At 43.0% G+C, this 21,027-nt stretch overlaps 1 protein-coding gene across 7 annotated transcripts in view; it reads right to left on the reverse strand.

Moving 5' to 3' along the window:
- The window catches only part of ZNF236 (zinc finger protein 236), an 80,081-nt gene that overhangs the window by 46,133 nt on the left and 12,921 nt on the right, over positions 1-21,027 (reverse strand). For 6 of the 7 annotated variants that reach the window (XM_032470376.1, XM_032470375.1, XM_032470378.1 and 3 more), the window contains 8 exons: positions 19,144-19,322; positions 16,615-16,739; positions 16,184-16,356; positions 13,255-13,398; positions 10,482-10,685; positions 9,414-9,642; positions 1,839-2,111; positions 1,139-1,342 (listed from right to left, as the gene is read on the reverse strand). In XM_032470376.1, the coding sequence (XP_032326267.1) occupies positions 1,139-1,342; positions 1,839-2,111; positions 9,414-9,642; positions 10,482-10,685; positions 13,255-13,398; positions 16,184-16,356; positions 16,615-16,739; positions 19,144-19,322 (1,531 nt within the window). Of the gene's footprint in view, positions 1-1,138; positions 1,343-1,838; positions 2,112-9,413; positions 9,643-10,481; positions 10,686-13,254; positions 13,399-14,235; positions 15,428-16,183; positions 16,357-16,614; positions 16,740-19,143; positions 19,323-21,027 lie in introns of those variants that run through there. The other variant, XM_032470381.1, reaches the window with a different exon arrangement.

Here is a 21,027-nt window from a genome sequence, read left to right on the forward strand (position 1 = left end):
TTAAAACACTAAAATTATGTTCACTAGAACTGTCTTCTAAAATTTTTATACTTAGTAATTCCTTGTTGCTACTTTCTTTTCACTTTTCTAGCTTGTTGAGTGATATATTTTATTTATTTTCACTATTTTTTAGTAAGAAACACTTCTTCAAAGTCTTAATTTTTCTGATGATAGTTTTCATCCAATCTGTTCATAAAACGTTCCCATTTGTAGTATGTGATTGTAATTTTGAGTCTTCCTTTTCTATATGACGAAATTTTAGACAGCTATTTTCTATTAATTTAATTTTCACAAGCTGATCTAACTGCAAACCCCTTATTATACTTCAGTATTTGAGTATTTCTCCTTTTTTCTGTTTCTGGTTTAGCTATTTTCATGCTATGCTCTCTTGGATACATGAGAAGGTCCATGACTACTGATCACCTTATTAGTGGACTATAATTGACATTTATCTAAAATATCTCTTTATATCATTTAAGCTTCATTTATATTAAATTATAATTTGTTTGCTATTAACTTGTTCACAAATGACATTATGTTGCCTAAGACAATGATGAAATACAGGGAACTGCATAAAGAATTTTCTTGCACAGAATTGAATGAGTTTTCTTTAATTTTGTTCTAGGACCTACAAAAATCATTTTCTGAAGATTCTCATAAGCAGCGTTTTCTTTTTAGTTAGTTAACAAAATCATAATTTACCTCGGCTATAACACTGAGCTTAAAAAGAATTTACAAGCTGGCAGTTTTTGTTTTTAATCCAAAGGTTAAAGCAGCCCGAGCAGCAGCCTGTTACACACCACGCAGGGATTAGGATGTAAACAGTGACGTGCCCCGGGGGCTGCACACACACAGCGCCGTCCATCTCTGACAGCTCCACCGAGACACAGAGTCTTCCTCAGGGAGGGCTTACACACTGATACCTTTGCTCACACACCATTTCTCTTAGCTGAGAACATACTCTGAGCAGAAGCTGTCAAAGAAGTATGATTTCAATTTGATTGTGGAACATACTGGCCCATAAAACAAAGCACTGCGTAACAACAGCTCCATTAACATCACTGACACGACGAGTTAACCACTTACACCAGGACATGCACACTCCCTCTGTAAGGCACCAAAGGGAAGAGCCTCTTACCTACGTCTGTTATGAGAATCGGCTCCTGCAAGGGAATGTCGGGGACCGGGACGCTGGCCTTGCCCACGCGAACCTTGGCAGGCTTCCGCTGGTGCCTCATCTTCCTTAACTCCGTGTGCTTAAAGTGGGAAGCAATGTGAGTCTTCCTGTGTCCTGAGGTTCGAAACTTCTTGTCACAGTGAGGACAAGCAAAGGGTCTGACTCCTAATAAAAATAAAAGTACAATGTGGAGTTATTGGAAGGAACTACATCTCAGTTAATGCCAACATAAAATTCTAGTAATTCAATACTGAATGAACAGTCAGTTTCTCATTTCATGTTATATATATACACATATATATATACATACATATATATATAATTTCATGGCTATTATAAATTAGTTATTTTCCTCGGTGTGCACACAGTGCACATTACAGATGCTAAGGCATGTAATAAAGAGTATCTTAAGTTAAGAGCGAGCCTTTACGATTTTCAGGAGAAGGCCTAAAATGTAAAACGGATGCTCAAAAACAACTAGCAGTCTTAAGCACACTACCAGGTAAGACTGCTCTCTCTCGCAGCATCTGTCACCTGCGAGGGACAACGGTGCCAGCCCCAGGCCTGCTGCAGGAAGGCCGGCGGTCGGCAGGGGAGGGGCCGGGGTCCTCGGCGGGCCAGGTGGGCCCCACGGCGCTACAGGAGGGAGGCCGGCTGGTACCTGTGTGCAGGCGGATGTGCACTTTGAGGCTTCCCGAGGTGGAGAAGCTCTTCATACAGTACTGGCACTTGAACGCCTTGATGCCTGTGTGGGTCTTGATGTGGGCGGTCAGGGTGCTCTTCACGGCAAAGGCTCGGAAGCACTGTGGGCACTTGAAGGGCTTCTCGTGGGTGTGGATGCGGATGTGGCGCACCAGGTCACTGGGCTTGCGGAACTCCTTGGCACAGTAGGGACACACATGCCATCGGACGCCGTTCTCCTCACGGATGGAGCCTGGAGAAACGACAACAAAAGCAGTCCAGCCTGGCCCAGAAACAGTCTGATGCCAAATGTCACCACACTTCAATGTCCTTCTAGGGCGAGACTAACAGCATAAAAGACCTACAAAAAGCTACGCACTTTTTGCCGCAACAGAAGATGTATGATCAGTTATGGAAAAAGTTAAAATGTCCATAATAATGGAAATTATTGAGGACTGTGATCTAATCTTGCAGAAAATCCTACCAGTCCCACAAATCATAGCCTAAGAGATAGCGCCTCCTAGGTCCGTAACATGATACAAATCAAGAGTCAGCAGTGCGGACTCAGTCCACCATCAATGCAAATAAAAGCAGATGTGGTCAAGTGACTCCAAAATTAACTCAAAGAACACGAAGAGAAAGAATGAAATTGCAAAAAGTATTGTTTGAGCCCGTTAAAACCAATGAAAAATAATAGCACAAATAAAAAAAATTAGGAAACTGTAAGTTCTTATGCTATAAAAAGGAACTGATAGTTAAAACAAAGAAATAGTATATATGACATGAACAAGTTCATGATCAACTGAAAAAGTTTCTTTTGTAAGTCTAAATACTATTATTCAACCTTGAATTATTCAAACTATTCCTATCAGAAGAAAAATCACAACTAGAATTTATGGAAATATAAGTAAAATAATTTCTGAAATTTTTAAAAACAAAATTTGGCAGAATTACTTTTTTAAAAAATTTCAATTAGATTTATTCATCAGAAATTAAATAAGATACCTACAATAAGGTAAAGAATCCACTTGAAATCAAAAAGATTTTGGCCATGTTACTGAAATTCATCAGAAAATGTTAACTCCTATTTAACTATGTCTGCACAGATGTAATTTTATTAGGGAAAAAGAAAAGCTCTTTTTTCCTGTATCATCAGTAAATACAGGACTTTTCCTTATGTGCAAGTGAATCTGTTCCTGAATACAATACTCTCTGTAAGACTAACCACAGGGAAGGAGGTTAAGTAAAAGAATGGAAAGTAACACTTTCCTACAAGGACAAAGAGAGGAACACACACAAACCATGAGGGACACGAGTTTTAAAGTGACAGACGTGTATTCTATGGTGACATTGCTTTTATTAAGGAAGTCTAAAACTTGAGATTGCTTAAAACTAATAGGTAAAAATTAACTTAGAAATGTGCAGTAATTACCTAAAGGTCTTATCATGACAAATCAGAAAAGCAAGATACAACAAGATGAGAGAGAACTATAACATCTATTAGCTAAAAATTAAGAACTCATCCTCTCAAATGAGATTTTTTTCCAAGCAAAAACGAAAATACATCTTTAATTATGTAAGATGACATAAAACTGTCACGAGGTTCTAATTATTTCTGGGAATAGACTGGAACACAGATGCAAACTAGCAGCCCTGACTGTCTCCAAACCTGGCCTGCATATATTTTGCTTGGCCCAGGCTGTGTCAGAAAAAGCAAATTGAACCCAGATTTCTGACCCTTTGACAGACTAAAAGATCTGGAAAACCAGTTCTGTACTCCCACATGGCAATCCTTCCTAGCGCTGGGCAACCCGCTTTTATCTTCAAACACATTAATAAAATTAAAAAGAAAAAAATACATGTTATAATTATCTTCAAGATGAAAAGGCATTTACTGAAATAGAACATCTGGCATTAATTTTTTAAAAAACTGCCTAAAAACAGGAGGTGAATAAAACATATCAATACAACAAACAATCAATACAACAATAATGCTCTGCTTGACCTAACAGAAAAACACTAAAAGCAATCCTTCACAGTCAGGAAAAAGTCCACTACCACACTGCTATTATTTCATCATGTTCGAGAGATACCAGGCGATGAAATCAGATAAGATAAAGAAATTCACAGTATCACCTATAAAGGAAAAGGCAGAACCATTGTTTACATGTGATACGAATATAACCCTAAAAAACTAAAACTTAGAAAGAGGTCCATGTTTTAATACATGAAAATCAACATCCTTCGTATCTACAGATAAAACCAGAAAGCAAGGAGCACAGAGGGCATGCCCAGCGTCCTCTCAAAGCCCGAGGAAGAGATGGACCACTGCGATGGGCTGACTTTGCTGGAGGCACGCAGCCTCCGTACGTTTCCCAGGGACTGCAGAGCAAGCCTCCGATCTGGCAGACGCATAAGGCTCAGACTTGCCCTCACGTGCAGGGACGCTGGAAACAGTCCTCCCTGAAAGGCGCCCAAATGTGCTCAGTGTCTTCAACAGCACCTGCCTCCTTGCAAGCAGATCCGGAAATAACTCAGGAGTTCTGGCAAGCGCACCAGCAGCCTGTGCTGAAGTCTTAAAAATGACTGGAAGGTGCTCCTCAGAGAGCAGAGCCATCAGGACTGGTGCCCACCCCCACCATCAGTGACTCCAGTTAGTAACCCACAGAGAAGCAATCTTCCTGTGCCGTTCACACTGGTCTTTACAAAGACTGCTTTGAGCTGACTGCAGTATATGTGTTGGAATTTTTCTGTAAAATGGGTGTAATTTTCCCTAAATACAGATAAGTGACAGTAAGAGGCAAATGACGCTGGTCTGTGTAAAACTGCTGTTGGAACACAGAGTAGTTATCCTAGAATCTTAAATTTTTTTTTTAACTTGAAACTTAAATCAAGTCCTTTACAAAGACCACAGCTGTGGAGAATCACTTTTTTTTAAATTGCTGAATATAAGATGTTTGAAAAATTTTATTTTATTTTATGTGTACAGACACAAAGTATGGAGAAAATATAATAATCAAAACTAATTTTCTGTAGATAGCAATTGCATTTCTTTAAGCTGCTTCAACAACGTGTAGTCTACGGAAGAGAATGGTTTCATAAATCACAAAAGACCCCAACAGAAGAGAAACGTGCGCGCAAACAGAAGACATCGTATTTTTTGAAGATACTAATTTTCTTAAAACTAAAAACGAAGATAATCCTGAAGAGGATAAAAGATGAGAGCCATCTTCCGGGCTTCAAGAGTTATTATGAAGCCATGGAGACAGCGTGGTACTGATGCTGACGGAGACAGAGGGCAGAGGAGGACTGGATGCACACGGAAGTGTCAGGAGATCTGGAACGAGACCTGCACTACGTATCAGAAGGGAGACCTCCCGGTACACGGTGCAGGCCAGTCATCACACAGGGGTGAATGACACTTCAGTCCTGCATCTCTTCATTAAAGTGCAGGTCAAGTTAATGAATTAAATGCAAACGGCAAAACGTTAGTACTTTTGTTAGAACACATGGGAAAACTCAACACAGGTAAGTGAGAGGTTTCTTAAGTGAAACACAGAATGCACAAACTGTAAATAAAAAGATTGATCAACATAACTGCACTAGAGGTAAGAATTCTATCCCTCTTCATCAAGATCAAAATACATCTTATAGAGAGTGGAAAGAAAAGATATTTCTAATGTATTTGAAACACATATGAACAACAAAGGAATAAAATCCAGATCATCTAAAGAACACCAACAAATCAATACAAAACAGTCCAACAGAAAAAGGTAGGATCTGTGTGGAGAGATGTAAGTGACTTTTCCAGTCCTTTCTAAGCTTTAAAACTGGGTAACAGACTATAGTTGTAATTTTACTCTCATGACCTGTGCAGCAATTTTTTCTATATGTATGACTACAACCAAACACACTCCTATCTAAATGCTTGATTTGCATAAAATGTTAGTTAAATATCAACAGGTTTTAATGCTACAAAACTTTTGGATAATTTTTAATATGGAAAAATATCTCAAATGAAATTGTTAAAATGAACCTCAGAGCAGAGTGTTCCCCTGCCTCACCTGAATCTGACTTAAATTGCTTCACCCATTTCCATTCATTGGTTCTCTTCCTTCCAACTCAGTAAAGCTTTTCCCTTCTCACCGTGGCCCCCTGATTTCTCTTGTCTCCCAACTCAGGGCACTTCCATAACTGACCATCGCTGGACAACAAGACTCGGTAACCTACAAACCGTTTTCTGTTGCTCTGTGTCAACTCTGCAATGATAGACTGCACTGCGAATGCCAGCAGGTGGCTGGCTCGTGAATGCTGGTCCCAACACAGCCTGCTGTGTTGTCAGGAAAGACTGTGTGCGCAGTTCAAACCAGAGCACCATCACCAAAAGTTAAACGTCTCACGTAAATACAATACTCACACTGAATTGTAAATGACAAATAATTCCAAGAAGAACCTAAAGAAAATCTCGTAAATTCTGAATGTCTTAGTTTCAAAGAATTCTACACAAATCAGATAAATCATGGAATTTTCAAACTAAATTCAAGTATAACCAAAATGAGTAAGAATTTTTTAGTTTTTCTAAACTGCAATATAAAAAATGTATAAAATAACACAGAATAACAAGTAATTTATCTGAACCATGAATAGGGAGAAATCATCTTCACTTACAACACAGACCTCCCTAAAAAAAAGAAAAGCAGGAGTACAAAATAGGTTGGCATCTTGAATTATCTGAAGTAGATATAAATAAAAATCCAAGATGTTCATGCATGTTATTTTAAGAAAAATCACAAAGGTTGCAAAGGTTCTCACCAAGAATCAATTTATACTTAGTTTTTATGTAAATTATATAAGTCATAGTTTATCAGATCTCCAAGCACTTAGCAGATTACAAGCAGCAAAATAAGAAAGCAGAGGAAAGGCTGTTACCAGGAATTGAAAACAGCATGCAGGGGATAAAAATGTATTTTTAAACAGCAGATGAAGCTAAAGCCCATGGCATCCTGGAGCCGTGCACCCCTACCGGCCACGGGTGTCGCCCCTCGGAGCTCACAGAGTAAGCCCAAGCCCATGAGGAGCCACGCCACCGAGGGCGTGCTCTGGCCTAAGAGGTGACATCCCTCTGGTCTTCACAAAGGTTTCCTCACAAAACAGTCACACCGCCACTGCGCTAAGGGAGTAAGTCGCTGGCTTTCCAAAACACCTCTCACTGTGATTTCTACACAGCCAGTATTTTACTACAATGATAAATTTCAAACTTTATTAAAACGTCACAATAATTTATATGTCACAAGTTTCACGATAAATATAAAAGCGTTTGTTAAATGTTTTATTCGTACACAAAACACCTCTTATAATAACAAAGCAAATTCTACTAAAAACATTCACTCTCACAAAACTGAATAAATCAAATAGCGATAGCTTTAGATGGCAGAGTATGTTCAATTTGGAAATATATTTAAGGTTAATTGTAAACTGTTAAGAAAATGTTATGACTTATGGACGGAATAATTTGCTCATGGCCTTGTTAGTGTATCAAATGGTATTCAACTATCCTCGCAGGGGTATTTTCAGAAATAATCATTACATTAAAAGTATGCTGGTCCCTAAAAAGTTTTAATCGAAAGGAGTATCTCTATATAGAAACATGTCCCCAATAATTTTCTCATTACAATATGAGAGAGATGATTAAAACAAAACAAAAAGCTGGGGCTGGAGGTACAGCTCAGTGGTTAGAGCACGTGCTTGGCACGAGGTCCTGAGTTCAACCCTCAGGACTTCCAATAAGGGGAAAAAGAAGAGCTGGCTCCAATTTGTATAAAGGATCACGTTTAATCTAAAATTTACTAGAACTACATAAACTTGTTCAGTACTCTAAGTATCTAACTCATTCAAATATTTCAAAAATTAATGTACGTAATCTTTACAAGCACAACACTCCACATTAAAATAATGCATAATAAGGTTAACTGCAATTCCATTCTGAAATCTCCATCTAATGCTTAGTCAGTACAAAAAAGAAAGCTGTTTCTAACACCTAAAGATATGCAATGACCAGGAACGAAGTCCCACTCCCTCAGTTTAGGAAGCCACTGCTGCCCAGCGTTTTCGGGAAGCCAGGTGCAGCCCTTTGCCTGGAGGAGTGTGGCACCACGACAGAGCGTCCTCACAGGCTCAGCGCGGCAGCCGGACGGCAGGCAGCAAAAACTCACGTGAAAGCTTCCACACGGACCGTGGCTTTCCCTCAGTCACCAGGTGCGTGTAAAGGAGACACTCAAGGATGCTCAGCTAACCTGCAACCTACACGCTCCCATTCGGGTACTGGAAGTATGTGGAGTGGCCCTCTTCCTCCTCCTTGCCTCCCTAGCTCCCAGGAAGACCCAGGCGATAAACTGCTTGGATTCCATCATACTATTTTTCACTAGGGGAGGACGGGTCAGATCAAGAGAAAAAGGAAAACAGAACCACAACGTTTTGTGGGCTGAGAAACAAGGAGTTCACAAGCACAAGTTAACAATGAAAAAATGCTTCTCAGAGAGAAGTGTTAACAGAGGTGACAGTGTTTTCCATACTTTGCAGCAAGAAAGCACTTGTTCCCAAGACACTTGGGAGGGGTAGAAAACAAGGTATTTTTATAGAAGCCCTTTTGCCCAGAAGGGAGGAATCTATTTTAGCCAAGTCAGACTCAGCAGCACTTGCCCCATGCACCTGCCGCACCGAGCACTACGGGGTGTGGGGGCTGCGGGCTGTGTTCCGGGAGCCCACAGGCAGGAGCCAGGACAATTCTGCTGCTGGCCGAGAGGAGCAGAGTGTGCCCCGGGTGTTCCCACCAGAGGCTGCAGGGCTGAACTCGGATGACTGCCCGCATTTTGACAGAGAACAGGAGGGGCGGGAAGAAGACATCTGTGCTGCAGAAAAGCCTGTGGAAATATGTGGCATTCAGAACACGTGACAATGTTCAGAAGATGTCAGGAATCCATCGTCACCGTAACAGAAGCCAGCAACAGGGGAGGGGAGAGACTGGACGCAGGCTGGGGTAGGACGCGGGGCTCTAAGGCAGACGGGGAGCCGGGGGTGACGGGAGCCGCAGGGCTTCAGCAGAGAAGCTGCACCTTAGAGGCCACACGTGGCAGCACTGGGTACAAAGGAGGCAGCTCAGCCATGAGAAGAAGGCCTGGCAGGAAGGCAGGGCCTGACAGCAGGGGAGAGGAGTCAGACCTCGCCAGGACAGGGACAGGTCCAGAGGGGCCCTAGTGGGGGACAAAGGCAGCCCATGGGAAAGAGAGAAGCTAAACAAACTTTATGACAAATAAATGCTATTAGGGAGATATCATCAGAAGCTTCAACAAACGTATTACTTTCAGAAGAAAAAGGAGGGCACGTTTCACGTGTATGACTGAACTGTCTGCTGTGCACCAGAAACTGACACAACATTGTAAACTGACTCGACTTCCATTAAAAAAAAAGACTCAGTAAGATTTTATACTCAAAAAAAAAACCTAACTTAAATATAAACCACCCAAAATGTCTATACCTTAAAGTACGTTAAAATTACCAGGTAGAAATGGTGATTTCTTCTTCAGAATCTTTTTTTCCTTCTTTTCCAACTTCTCTGTGCTTTCCTGCTCTTTTCCTTGCTCTGTGTCCACAGGGTCCGTCGGCTCACATGAAACGTCGGGGGCGGCAGGATTCTGCCCCTGTGCCGCCGAGGTCTTGGCGTGGCTGGGCTCGCTAGGAGGCGCTGCAACTGGAATTGAAGACAGCCCACTGTTTTCTAAGGCTTGCTGAGACAGAACAAAACTAGGAGGTTAGGAGACATGACGGCCCAGACCTACCTGTCAAAATCAACCACCAAGACGCCAGAAAGCTCGGCCTGTGGAATCCTAACCCTGCCCCGCTGCAGGGATAGCCTCCACTCCCACAGGTGAAGCTCCAAACCCCAGGGCTGAAGTGTCCCTTTTCATATCTGACATCTCACCTCCACCCAAAATTCAGCATGCCAAGCATTTACATTTCTAAATTAAAGGGAATTAAAATGAATTAATTCAACTGTTAGAAATTTTACCTCAGACAACTTCGGTTGTCTGTAGCCGATTTGGGGATCACTGTTTTAAATTATACTGGGCTCGCCCTCATGACCTTCAGGACATCCTGAGAGCTTTCACAACCGGGCCTCTATGTTTGGAAATGAAGACTGTGACTAACAGCGAGATTCAGAAGAGCACTCTGCTCCCTCCCCCTCCCCCCACCCTCTTCCTGGGTCCCCTGGTGCGGGGGAGGAGGGACTGTCTGGAAGGAGTTACAGGGGAGCCACAGCCGGAAGAACGACACATCTCGTACCCGTCTGTCAACAGGGACAGATACAAGAAAGTTCTGAGAAGCCTACTCTTTTCAAGTAAAATTCACTTACAGAGAAAAAATTAGGGTTTTATACTTTTTGTAACTTAGGGATTAATAAATCATTTCAAATCCTGCACTGTCCGTAAGTAATTAAATAGGTATATTTTGTTTCAATGTAATTTTTCAATTAGGACACATTTTTAATGAAGATCCCTTTACTCCGACAAGCCCTGACCATCTGTCAGCACTGAAACCCGGACGAGAGCAGGCAGGTGCGTCTCACCTGTAAGATGTCCTGGCTGATCCCCACGGTGATGCTGAGCTGCTGGCCAGCCTGAGGGGGCTGGCTGGCCTCCCCCGGCCCCGGCTCTGACAGCTCCAGCAGCTGCTGGATGACGTCCGTCACTGCCTGCGAGCCCTGCTGGCTCGACGCGGACGTGACTTGGACGTCCGTCTGCTGAAGAGGTAAAGCCTGAAACAGCGTGGCCTGAAACACAGCAACAGTTTCATTAAGGTAAACAATTACAGTAATTTGTATATCCACTTAAAGAAAACAAGGAAAGAAACTAGCATATCTTCCTTGTGAGCATTAAAATATCACAATATTCCAAACATAAATTTTAAATAAAATGTCTCACGGATTTTCAAGTTAAGACACAGAACTGGCTCTTAGAGGAACATATTCAATGAATTCTTCTACTACAGTTTCCTAAAGTCTTAAGTGGCAACAGAAACTATGACTACCAGGTGAGGGACTGAGCACACAAACCTCACCTCCCTTTAGCCCATCAAAATGAAGGAATAAAACAGTCACAAACTGCAGAAAATAAAAAAGGAATCACTTTGGTCTAAAATACTCCAAAAATTCCTGAAAAACAGTGGCACTGGAGGAATAAATGTCCTGAAAAGCTATAGCCAGGATATCTGAGGAGAGAGCCAATCCGATTCCTCAGAGACCCAGGAATCTGAACGGCTGCACCCAGAGACGGCAGGCAGAGCCCACCCCGCGTGGCGCTGGGCTGGGGGACAGCCGACGTCACACCAGCCAAGCCTGCCCAGCCCCTCTATCACGACACACCAGTGTTCGCCCATCGGTGGTGACCACTGCGCCGTCCCCTGCCTGCAGTCAGGACGAGGGTAACCACGGGTGTCGGTGCAGGGGAGTCTTCGCCAGTTCTCTGTGCTTTCCGCTCAGCTTTACTATATGCCTACAACTGCTCTAAAAAATAAACATCACATTGTAAACTGACTATACTTCAACTAAAATAAAGTAAAAAGAAAGAAAAAAAGAAAGAAAGTCTATTAATTAAAGGAATAAAAGACGGTGGAAAATTACTTTGGCCTGTCTTCCTCCACAGAACAGAAGGCAGTGAGGGACCTACCTTCAGGCAGAGAAATAGGGGATTGCCACCTTCTGTATCCTTAGTCCCCTGATTAAACAAAATAGTCTTCTGCCTTCTGCCACCGGGGACCCCAAGTTTAAGAGCTGGCTCCCTGGCCAATCACATGTAAAGTAACCCTGGTGATCAACCAGCTCTGCTCACGCACAAAAAGCTCAGAGGCGGGTTTATGGCCGCCTCGTCTTTAACACAGGCAACTGATCATCACAAGGTATCTGAAGAGGGAGGGGCGAGGAGATGACCAAGACAGGTACTCAAGGAGAAGAAGAGAACTTTTAAAAGAAATGCTATTTAGATCTCAAAGGAAAGTGCATCAAACCAGAAAAGAGTATCTTGAAAAAGAAACAGTAAGATCACGAAGGACAGATCTCAGAAATTAAAAACCTTACTAGCTTAAAAAAAATTCAATGAAGAGTCATAAGATAAAGTTGAAAAAAACTCTCAAAAGTAAAGCAAAAAGGCCAAGAGTCAAAATGGGAGAGGCAACATAAGAGGCAGTGTTTAGGCGGCTGAATGGATTCCTAGGTAGTCCTGGGGGCAGTCTGTGCATCCTGAGGCAGAACACACACGAACCAGGGGAAAGGCGGGGTAGCTTACTAGTTTCCAAGCCCCTGTACAACATCTGCTGGTTTTACTGAGAACATAAAATTTTTAAATAATCTGAATTATCATGCCAGGTAATTCTCTACAGCTACGTATTTGATTTGCATATTGCCAAAGGAAATGGTGAAAACTCTAGTATCCGCTTGATTTATACACTGAAAATTTTATTTAAAAAATACTCAATCCTAAGTAGAATTTAAGACTCTAAGTAGAATTATCATACTCTAATTATTCCCCAGCATTAGAACTTCTTCACAGAATTCTCCCTGATCGAGAGTAAGCTGAGGAACCATCCCAAGCTACAAGTATTGTGAGAAAAGAAAGGGAAAAACAAACACTAAATGAACCTCATGCCTGGGAACTAAAAGCAAACGAGGCCTATTTTCTATTCTGGTCAGAGGCAGCTGTTGACTTAACACAAACTACCAACCAACTGCACTCCTGAGCTGCACCGACGCTGGGCACGTCCGTCCGGCCGAGGGCTGCCGGGACGCCACACTCAGCGCCCCGGGTGGCAGGTGAGAGCTGCCTTCTCAGCCACGAGGGCAGCGGAGGCAGCAGGGCGAGGCTGAGCCACAGAAAAAGAATAAAGTGCGTGTGTTTCAAGTCACAGTTTTAAATACATGTGCTGGAAAATACAATTTCGTTTCCCAAAAGCCCAAAGTCTCAGTAAAAAATACCACTGTCACATTAGAGACGGAGAACTATTACCTTAAAAAGAGAAGTGACTGTTAAATTAAAACATAAGGAAAAAGGACATTCGATAATAATCATCAACAACACTGTTAAGAATCACAATTTCAAAAAGTAATGATTCTGTCTTATTTTTAACTTGGTTGAGATGACAGTCCAGAAATTTGGAATCATGTACTATTCTTCTAAATTATTTTTAAAAATTGATTTTCTTTCACTAAACAAAGTAGCACCATACGTCCATACGGGAAACTTTATAGCACCTTTATGGTACTAAATCATAACCTATATAACAGTCAGTGTTAAAGGTCGGTCACAACTAAGACGGCCGACTTCGGGGAGAGAACACATTCCACTCACCGTCAGCACGTGGGCTGCCTCCGCGGCGCCGGCGGCGCTCTGCGGCCCGCCCATGTGCATCTTGCTGATGTGCGTGTTCAGGCTGCCCAAGCTTTTAAACACACAACTACATTCCGTACAGTTATAAGTAGGGCCATTCTTGACCTTAAAGAATTAAAAAAAAGTGATTTTTTACAATTAATTGTTAGATTAAAATATTTAACTTGTGACAAATCATAATTTATCATTCAATTAAAAATGACAGAAATAATCTAACCCTTTATCACACTTTCTCTCTTAAGTTAAACAGCTCTAGAATCAATGACCCAATCTTTAGTCAACACTGCCAGTATGAGATTAATTGAAGTTTCAGTCTTTTCCAAAAATTTGAACTGGTTCAGGAGTGAAAAAAATCATAGTTTTCAGTTATTGTGACCTGGTTGAAAAAAAAAAGTCTGACGTGTTCTCAATTTCTTAACCGGTTAAAAGTACAATGCTCAATAACCCAGGTGTGACAGTCAGATATAAATACGACTCTGACCAATCCTTAAACACACACGTTAGGAATGATGGTGACACAATACATAAATTTCCCATCACCAGCTCCGACAGTCCACATCACTGACTGCTTTTTAAAACCACGATAGACCTGAAAGTGGACTAGAGGGAGCAGTAGGACGAACGGGACATCCAGACACAGAGAGAGCATCTAGAACATACTCCCTGCCGCTCAAGAGCAGCGTGTGTGCGTCAGTTACGACGGCTGGTTGACAAGTGATCGGCCCTGTGAACCTGGATGAGGCCTCCACTCTGTCCAGCACCTTGTTCAGAACCAAATTTACTGCTTTAGCTTCATCAAGGATTAGGTAAGATACACAAATGAATCTGCATAGGTCGTTTCTGGAACAGTGATCTGTCCCACCACAGGTCCCATGGGGTCTCTAGGCCGGGGGACAGGAGGGTGCCCAGCCCCCCAGAAGAGTTTCCCAAACACGGGCGCACCTGCGGGCACATCCCAGGGCTGTTCTGAGTCCACCTAGATTCCTGGTGCTGCACAGACACACTACCGCTGCTCAGCCGCCGTCTTCATGCAGGGCAGCTCCTCAAGGGTAAGCCACGCGGCCAAATTTACTCCCCTGAGAGCCAGCGGCAACCTGACGTTTACAGCTCGTCCCCGTGTCTCTGGTCTTGGATGATAAAACTTAGTTTTCAAAAGTAACTCACTGCATTTGAAATTCTGAATCTGCTTACAAACTCTATGACGTATGCAGGGATTTCTTCATCTTAGTGTTACTGAAGGATTCACTCCCAGGAGAAAATAAAACGATACACATTTGCTTTTAGGAACGTACTTTTCATTCTCCAAGACAGCTATATAAAATGAATAATCCATGATAAAATATTTGTCTTGCTTAAAGATTTCTTCATAATCTACAGTTAGACTAAGTAGGACCAAATCATGACAATTAATAAGAGCAAAGGTTAACCGGCTCAAGAGAAGTATTTCCAGAGGTTTACAAATCAGTATTATCTGGAGACAAGAAAGTGGGAACATCAGTTTCACTGAAACAGTTAACACGCAACAGGGAGGGAAATCAGCCGACCAGAACTCTGTTTGATAGACAATGTGAATGGAGCTGTACGTAAGGGTGGCAATACTAGCAATGGGAAAAATACTTTCTTCCCAAATTTTACTTCTTGTCTTTCAAGTCCTTACACTTGACGATGTCTGTGCTTCAGGTTTGCTAACGGGATGAAATACATTAACATTCAGACTGATGGGCTGTGACCGACAAAGGTATTATTCTTGGGTATGTGCCCAGGGCTGGAATTGCTGGGCCATGTGGTGGTTCTGGTTTTGGGTTTTTGAGAAACCTCCATATTTATTCTTTTCCACAGTGGCTGCACCAATCTGCGTTCCCACCAACAGTGTACCAGGGTTCCCTTTTCTCCACATCCTTGCCAAAATTTGTTATTTGTGTTCTTTTTGATGATGGCCATTCCGAACAGGTGTGAGACGGTGTCTCACTGTGACTTTGATTTGCATTCCCCTGGTATTAGTGATGCTGAGCAGCTTTTCCTGCTCCTGTTGGCCATCGCATTTCCTCTTCTCAAAGAATGTTCGGTTCTTTTGCCCGTATCTTAAATGTGTTGTTTGTTTGCTTTTTAATTGAAGTACAGTTGATTTAAAATGTTGTGTTAGCTTCTGGTGCACAGCATGGATGGACCTGGAGGGCATTATGCTGAGTGAAGTAAGTCAGCCAGAGCAAGACAAATACTGTAAGAGATCACTGACATGTGGAATCTAAAAAGTACCACAGACAAGCGAATATAACAGAAAAGAAACAGACGCACAGATGTAGAGAAGGAACTAGTGGTTACCAGCGAGGATGGGGAGAGGGAGGAGCAAAATGGAGGTGGAGGATTAAGAGGTACAAACTATCAGGTGTAAGATAAGCTACAAGGATGTGCAACACGGGGAAGAGAGACAATAGCTTATAGTAACTACAAATGGAGTCTAACCTTTAAAAACTTGTGAATCATTACATCATACAGCTGTAACGTATAATATTGTACACCAACTATACTTCAATTTAAAAACTATGGCATTGTAAAATAAATAAATTTTTTAAAATTATGATTATTTTCAAATAGTTCTTCATCAAAGCTATAATATTATTAGTAAAAAGATGAAAAACAGTATTTTAAATTTCTCCCATGTATAAGCCAAAAAGGTTCACATGTATATAGATATAGGTGCATGTACGTGTGTGTATACATACATACGTACGTATATATATTATTTTTATATTTTTACACAGGGTCTGTTCTGCACAGACACTTCATCTGCATTTTAAAGCAGAACTTCTCTGGCCCGCTCATTAAGGCAGGAGCCAGCGCGTGGCCTGGACGCGCTGTGCACCTCTGAGTGCGCCCCAGGGCGCCGTACCTCTGAGTGAACTCTCTGCACGTGCGACTGGAGGTTCCCCTTCTGAGAAAAGGCAGCGGGGCAGAAGGCGCAGGCGTGGGGCTTCTCACCCGTGTGCTTAATCATGTGGGTCTGCAGCGCCCCCTTCTGGTTAAAAGCTTTACCACACTCACTGCATTTAAACGGCCTTTCACCTAGGGGAAGAAAAACGGTCCAAATGTAACCCCGTGTTGTGTGGGCATCTGATGGATTAAGAGAGAAATACGTATATACGTTACCCAGACTCAAGACCCTCCCCGGCAGCACACCTCCCGGACTGCACCCCGGGGCCAACTCAAAACCTCAGGACTAGCACCACGGGCACAGCAGCAAACACAGAAAGGTCGGATTAAATCCCAGGTCAGCAGGCTGAGGCCCATCCCTCCCCCAGGCCCCGTCCTAAATCCTCGTACCTGTGTGTATCCTGATGTGCCGAGTGAGCTGACTCGGCTTCTGGAACGTCTTCCCGCAGTGGGGGCAGGAGTACGTGAACCCGCTCCTGTCGATGTTCCGATTGTAGGGCCTCGTGCCGGACACCCTGGTAGACGCAGAGTGGGGCACTCAGAAAGCCTCCCCCTCCCATACAGGATCCCTTCCCAGCTAAGTCCTACCCCAACATCCAGCCGACTGGTCGTGAGCACTTTAATGAGAAATTAACCACATACAAGTGCAAGTGTCCAGCACACACACACACGTGTATCCAGTATCATAAACCCATTCTTGGAGGGGGAAAGGTCGGAACGTCTCTCGAGACAGCGCTTTACCTGTGATGGCCAAATGCAAAGACCGGGCAGGTATAGTTTCCACACAGACTCAAGCCCATGCTCCCTCTTCCAGTCTCCCAGGTGCTGAGGATTCCAAGTCCCGCCTCCAACAAGTCTGATCCCTCCGGGGAGCACCAGCCCCATACACCTAACATCTGAAAGGCCGATCGGCGCTCAAATCTACCAAGTGACAAACGTAACTCTCGCCTGACTCTCGGCCTGCTCCTCTTATGACAGGAAACTCCCAGTTGGGCAACCTCAACCTTTGATGTCACCCTGGGTTCTTCCCTCTCCCTCACTCCTGACATCAAGCCCACCTCCAAAAGCTGCTGGTCTCACCCCAGACAGCCCCCAGGATGCTCCTGTCTCTAAACTCTGCAGCCACCACGTCTTACAACAGCATCCTCCCGTTGCCCTGACCACCGGGCCACCACCCAGCAGCCACGCCATACCACGAAGGCTGGGCAGGCCCTGCCTGTGTAAAACCCTCCAGCTCCCCCACTGCGCCTGAGATAAAATCCTCATTCCCGGGATGGCCTCAGGTACCCTCAGCCCCTGGGCCTGCCACCCTCACACTCAGCCCCAGCAGGCTCCCCTCTGTCACAGGCTCCTCTCTGGTCAAGCGCAGAATGCCCATAGCTACTGAGATGGCGGCGACTGCTCTCCCTCACCTGGAAGCCCCAGCCACCCAGGCCTGTAGGACCCTCCTCCCCTAGGCCCACTGGCAGTGCTCCTGCTGGGAAAAGCTACACAAACAGGCCTCTCACCACATGGCCCCACCCCGGAGTATTGCCCCAGGGAGTCCAGTCCCACATCCCTCCCTACCCACCACTCTCTGAGGCTGCGCACTGACCCTCCCTCCACTCCGTCACTGTGTCTGCCTGGATAAAATGACAGCTCCCTGAGTCAGATGGCCTGCTGGCTCCCAAAGACTCAGAGCCAGTGTGGTCTAGTGCATGGTGGCCCCTAAAATATCCCCAATCATCTCTCCAAAACCTTCAGGGACACAAAGTGCCTGTGATAAAACTTCATCAAAATAAAAACCTGGTGTGACAGAGCACACGCATTGCATTGGAGGGGTTTAAAAATTACTGACATCACGAAGTATTTGGCGGGAACCACAGTGGTCACCAACAAGTGAAGCAGGTGGGAGAGAGGAGAGAATGCGGACCACTGGGGGTCATCACATTTCTAAAACACAATGCCTAAAATGGTAAATAAATACCACAAAGTGTTCCAGCATTTTATAAACTTTGTTACTTGGTGATGGTGGTTGTTAAAAAGTATAGGTATTTCCTAAATACTGAAATTTGGAATGGTGGCAAGTTAAACTGATATTACAGTGAAAACGTTAATTAATGCTGGCTTTTACAGTTTGCTGTAGAGATTAGTTCAATGAGTGTGACTACTGATTGTCACCATCTGCTAACTTGAGCACAAAGGGCCAGAAGAACTTTGTATTTCATTTTATTAAGAAAAGGAAATATCAGAAAAACTATACAATCAGGACTAGGTCAACTACAAAATTTTGAGAAACGTGTTAAGGTATACTAGGAATAAATCCATATGTTTTAAATACAGGCAGGGTTGCTAATATCACGAGCTCTAAAATGAGACTCCTGGGGTTTAAATCCCTAACACTTGACCTAAGAGCTGTAAAACCTTGTGAAAGTCACTTGACTTCTGGAATCTAGGTTTTCTCACCTGCAAAATGGGGACAGAAAAGTATCCAGGCCTGAATGGCTGTTTGTAATGATTAAATGAAGTTGTGTTTACATATTTATATACACACTAAGTACAGTGTCAGGCACATGTAAGTTCTAAACAGGCAGTATAAATAAACCAGGTCAATAAAAAGGGTGCTAATCTGGCCCTGTACACCTCATTACCTGCCCATAAAAATGTACTGCCAATTCCTAGCTCTACAGCTTTTAACATTATCAAAGAGCTAAACATTCTTACCCATGCAGCCTGACACCTATTTTTAATTTTCAATCTTACCTTTCCTACTGTAGACATGACACGTGATAACCAGATTGTAACAGACACCCTGACACCACACCTGATCAGTTGCTGTGTGCTCGTTTCTAAAGTAGCCAAGATTTTTAACCAATCACAGCAAAGTATGCAGATTTTTACCATACCACATAATTGTGTAGCCCAAGCACAGGCTCATACCTGATCTTATAGTGGGTCTTCATGTGCTCCTTCAGCTGTGAGGACGTCTCGAAGTCCTTCCCGCAGGCCTTGCAGGTGCGTGCGCGGCGCCCAGCCAGCTCCTGGCGGTGCTCCTCCATGTGCACGGCCAGCTGGCTCTGCAGCGCGAACTCGTCCCCACACTCGGCGCAGATGAGGTTCTGCGGACGGAGAGCGCCTGTGAGCGGAGCAAGCACTCCAGAGCACGGCTTCCCAAAAACACTCGTGCTGTCAACAGCTGGGCATGAACTGCACTTTCCTTTGGAACAAACACTCACATATTTTTGCCTCTCAAAAAATATATCATTCTATCCTAATAGGAATAAATAAAAATCATTTCTTTCCTGATAGAAACACAGGGAAAAGGATGAGAAAACAATACAATTTTTAAGCAAAGTGAACTGTTTCAAACTGGCTGTTGGGTCAATGGCATTTTGTCCATCTACTCTGTGAAAACGTCAAAGAGAAGCAGAGTGACTTCAACACAAAAGAATCAGGACAGAATTCAAATTAAGATAATAGTTTAATGGACTACCTTTAACGAAAATGACAGCTGGTAGATTTTTAAATGAAAACGCCTATCAGTCAATTACAGAAAAATCTGGGACTCTGCCCAGAAGTGGCTTGCTGAGCACCTGAAATAGGTACAGACTGAACAGAGCTGTGGAATAAGTGTAAAACACACACAAGATTTCAAAGACTTCATGAAATTATATTATGAATTAATTATATTAGCAATTATAATATTTTGGATTTATTTTCATAAGTAAAATATATTAAAACAAATTTTATTTCACATTTTCTTTTAACTTTTTAAAATACAGCCACTATAAATTTTAAGCCACTCCTATTTTAATTACGATAACACTGGCCCAGACGTGCTGGGGTGGGGTCCTAGTTCACACAAAGGCTGCCAGTCACCATCTGTGTGCATTCAGGTGAGCTGACCACTCCAAGCCCGTGAAATGGTGATGCCAGCAGTACCTGCCGCACAGGGCTGTCATAAAGTTAAATAAAAGGATGCATGTAAGAGGCGGACAAGTGCACAGCACACAGGACGTACTCAGAATGGCTTGGGTCAGTAAGGACTGCCGACTTAGTACAAAGTTCAGTTAGTTTACTCACTCGAAGTCCCATAATACAATTACTTACTTAAATGATCCTCAAAATGAACTATCCAGACATGGAAAAGAATGAGTGTAACCTGTCAGTGAGCATCACTGTTATTTCCAAACAACAAAACACGTAGCTATTTCTTCCCAGCAGACTTCTCCTGATCACTGTGATCAGCCGCATGGAGGTATAAAACCTGCATTAAGGTGAGGCTGTTCGCTGCTGCTACTCAGAGCATCCTCTGCAGAAAAGACGAGGATGGATGGGCACTCTGAGCAACCCAATAATGACTTCAACTTAACCAACTCTGAATAAGTATTATTATATAATAATTTAAGGGATCAGTGAACTACTAGACTCTGAGTAACTCACTGACAACAAAGAAAATTCTTTCTAGGAAACTGTCAAAAATAAAGAAGTATCTAAACAGAAAGAAAAACAGAAAGAAAACACAATTTGCTGCATCCATCTTAGCTGGATTCTTACAGGTGACTTTTAAATGGGACTAAAGATAAGGAATTATTCCTGCAGCTATTACTAATATATCATATTCAAACCAATTAACTGAGAAATAAAAGCACACACAAGAGGCAAAGGTAGCTAAAATGTACTACTAACACGTACGGAAAAGACTGATGACTGTCCCAGAACCTGCTCTTCTCTGCTGCAAGCACAGACCTCTTGGCTGGGCATATGACTAAAACTCGGTTTCCCCACCTTCCTAAGCACTGATGGCCCGGTGATGACGCGGTT

The sequence above is a fragment of the Camelus ferus genome, chromosome 30 (assembly GCF_009834535.1).
Source record: "Camelus ferus isolate YT-003-E chromosome 30, BCGSAC_Cfer_1.0, whole genome shotgun sequence".
In the NCBI taxonomy this organism is placed as follows: Eukaryota; Metazoa; Chordata; class Mammalia; order Artiodactyla; family Camelidae; genus Camelus; species Camelus ferus.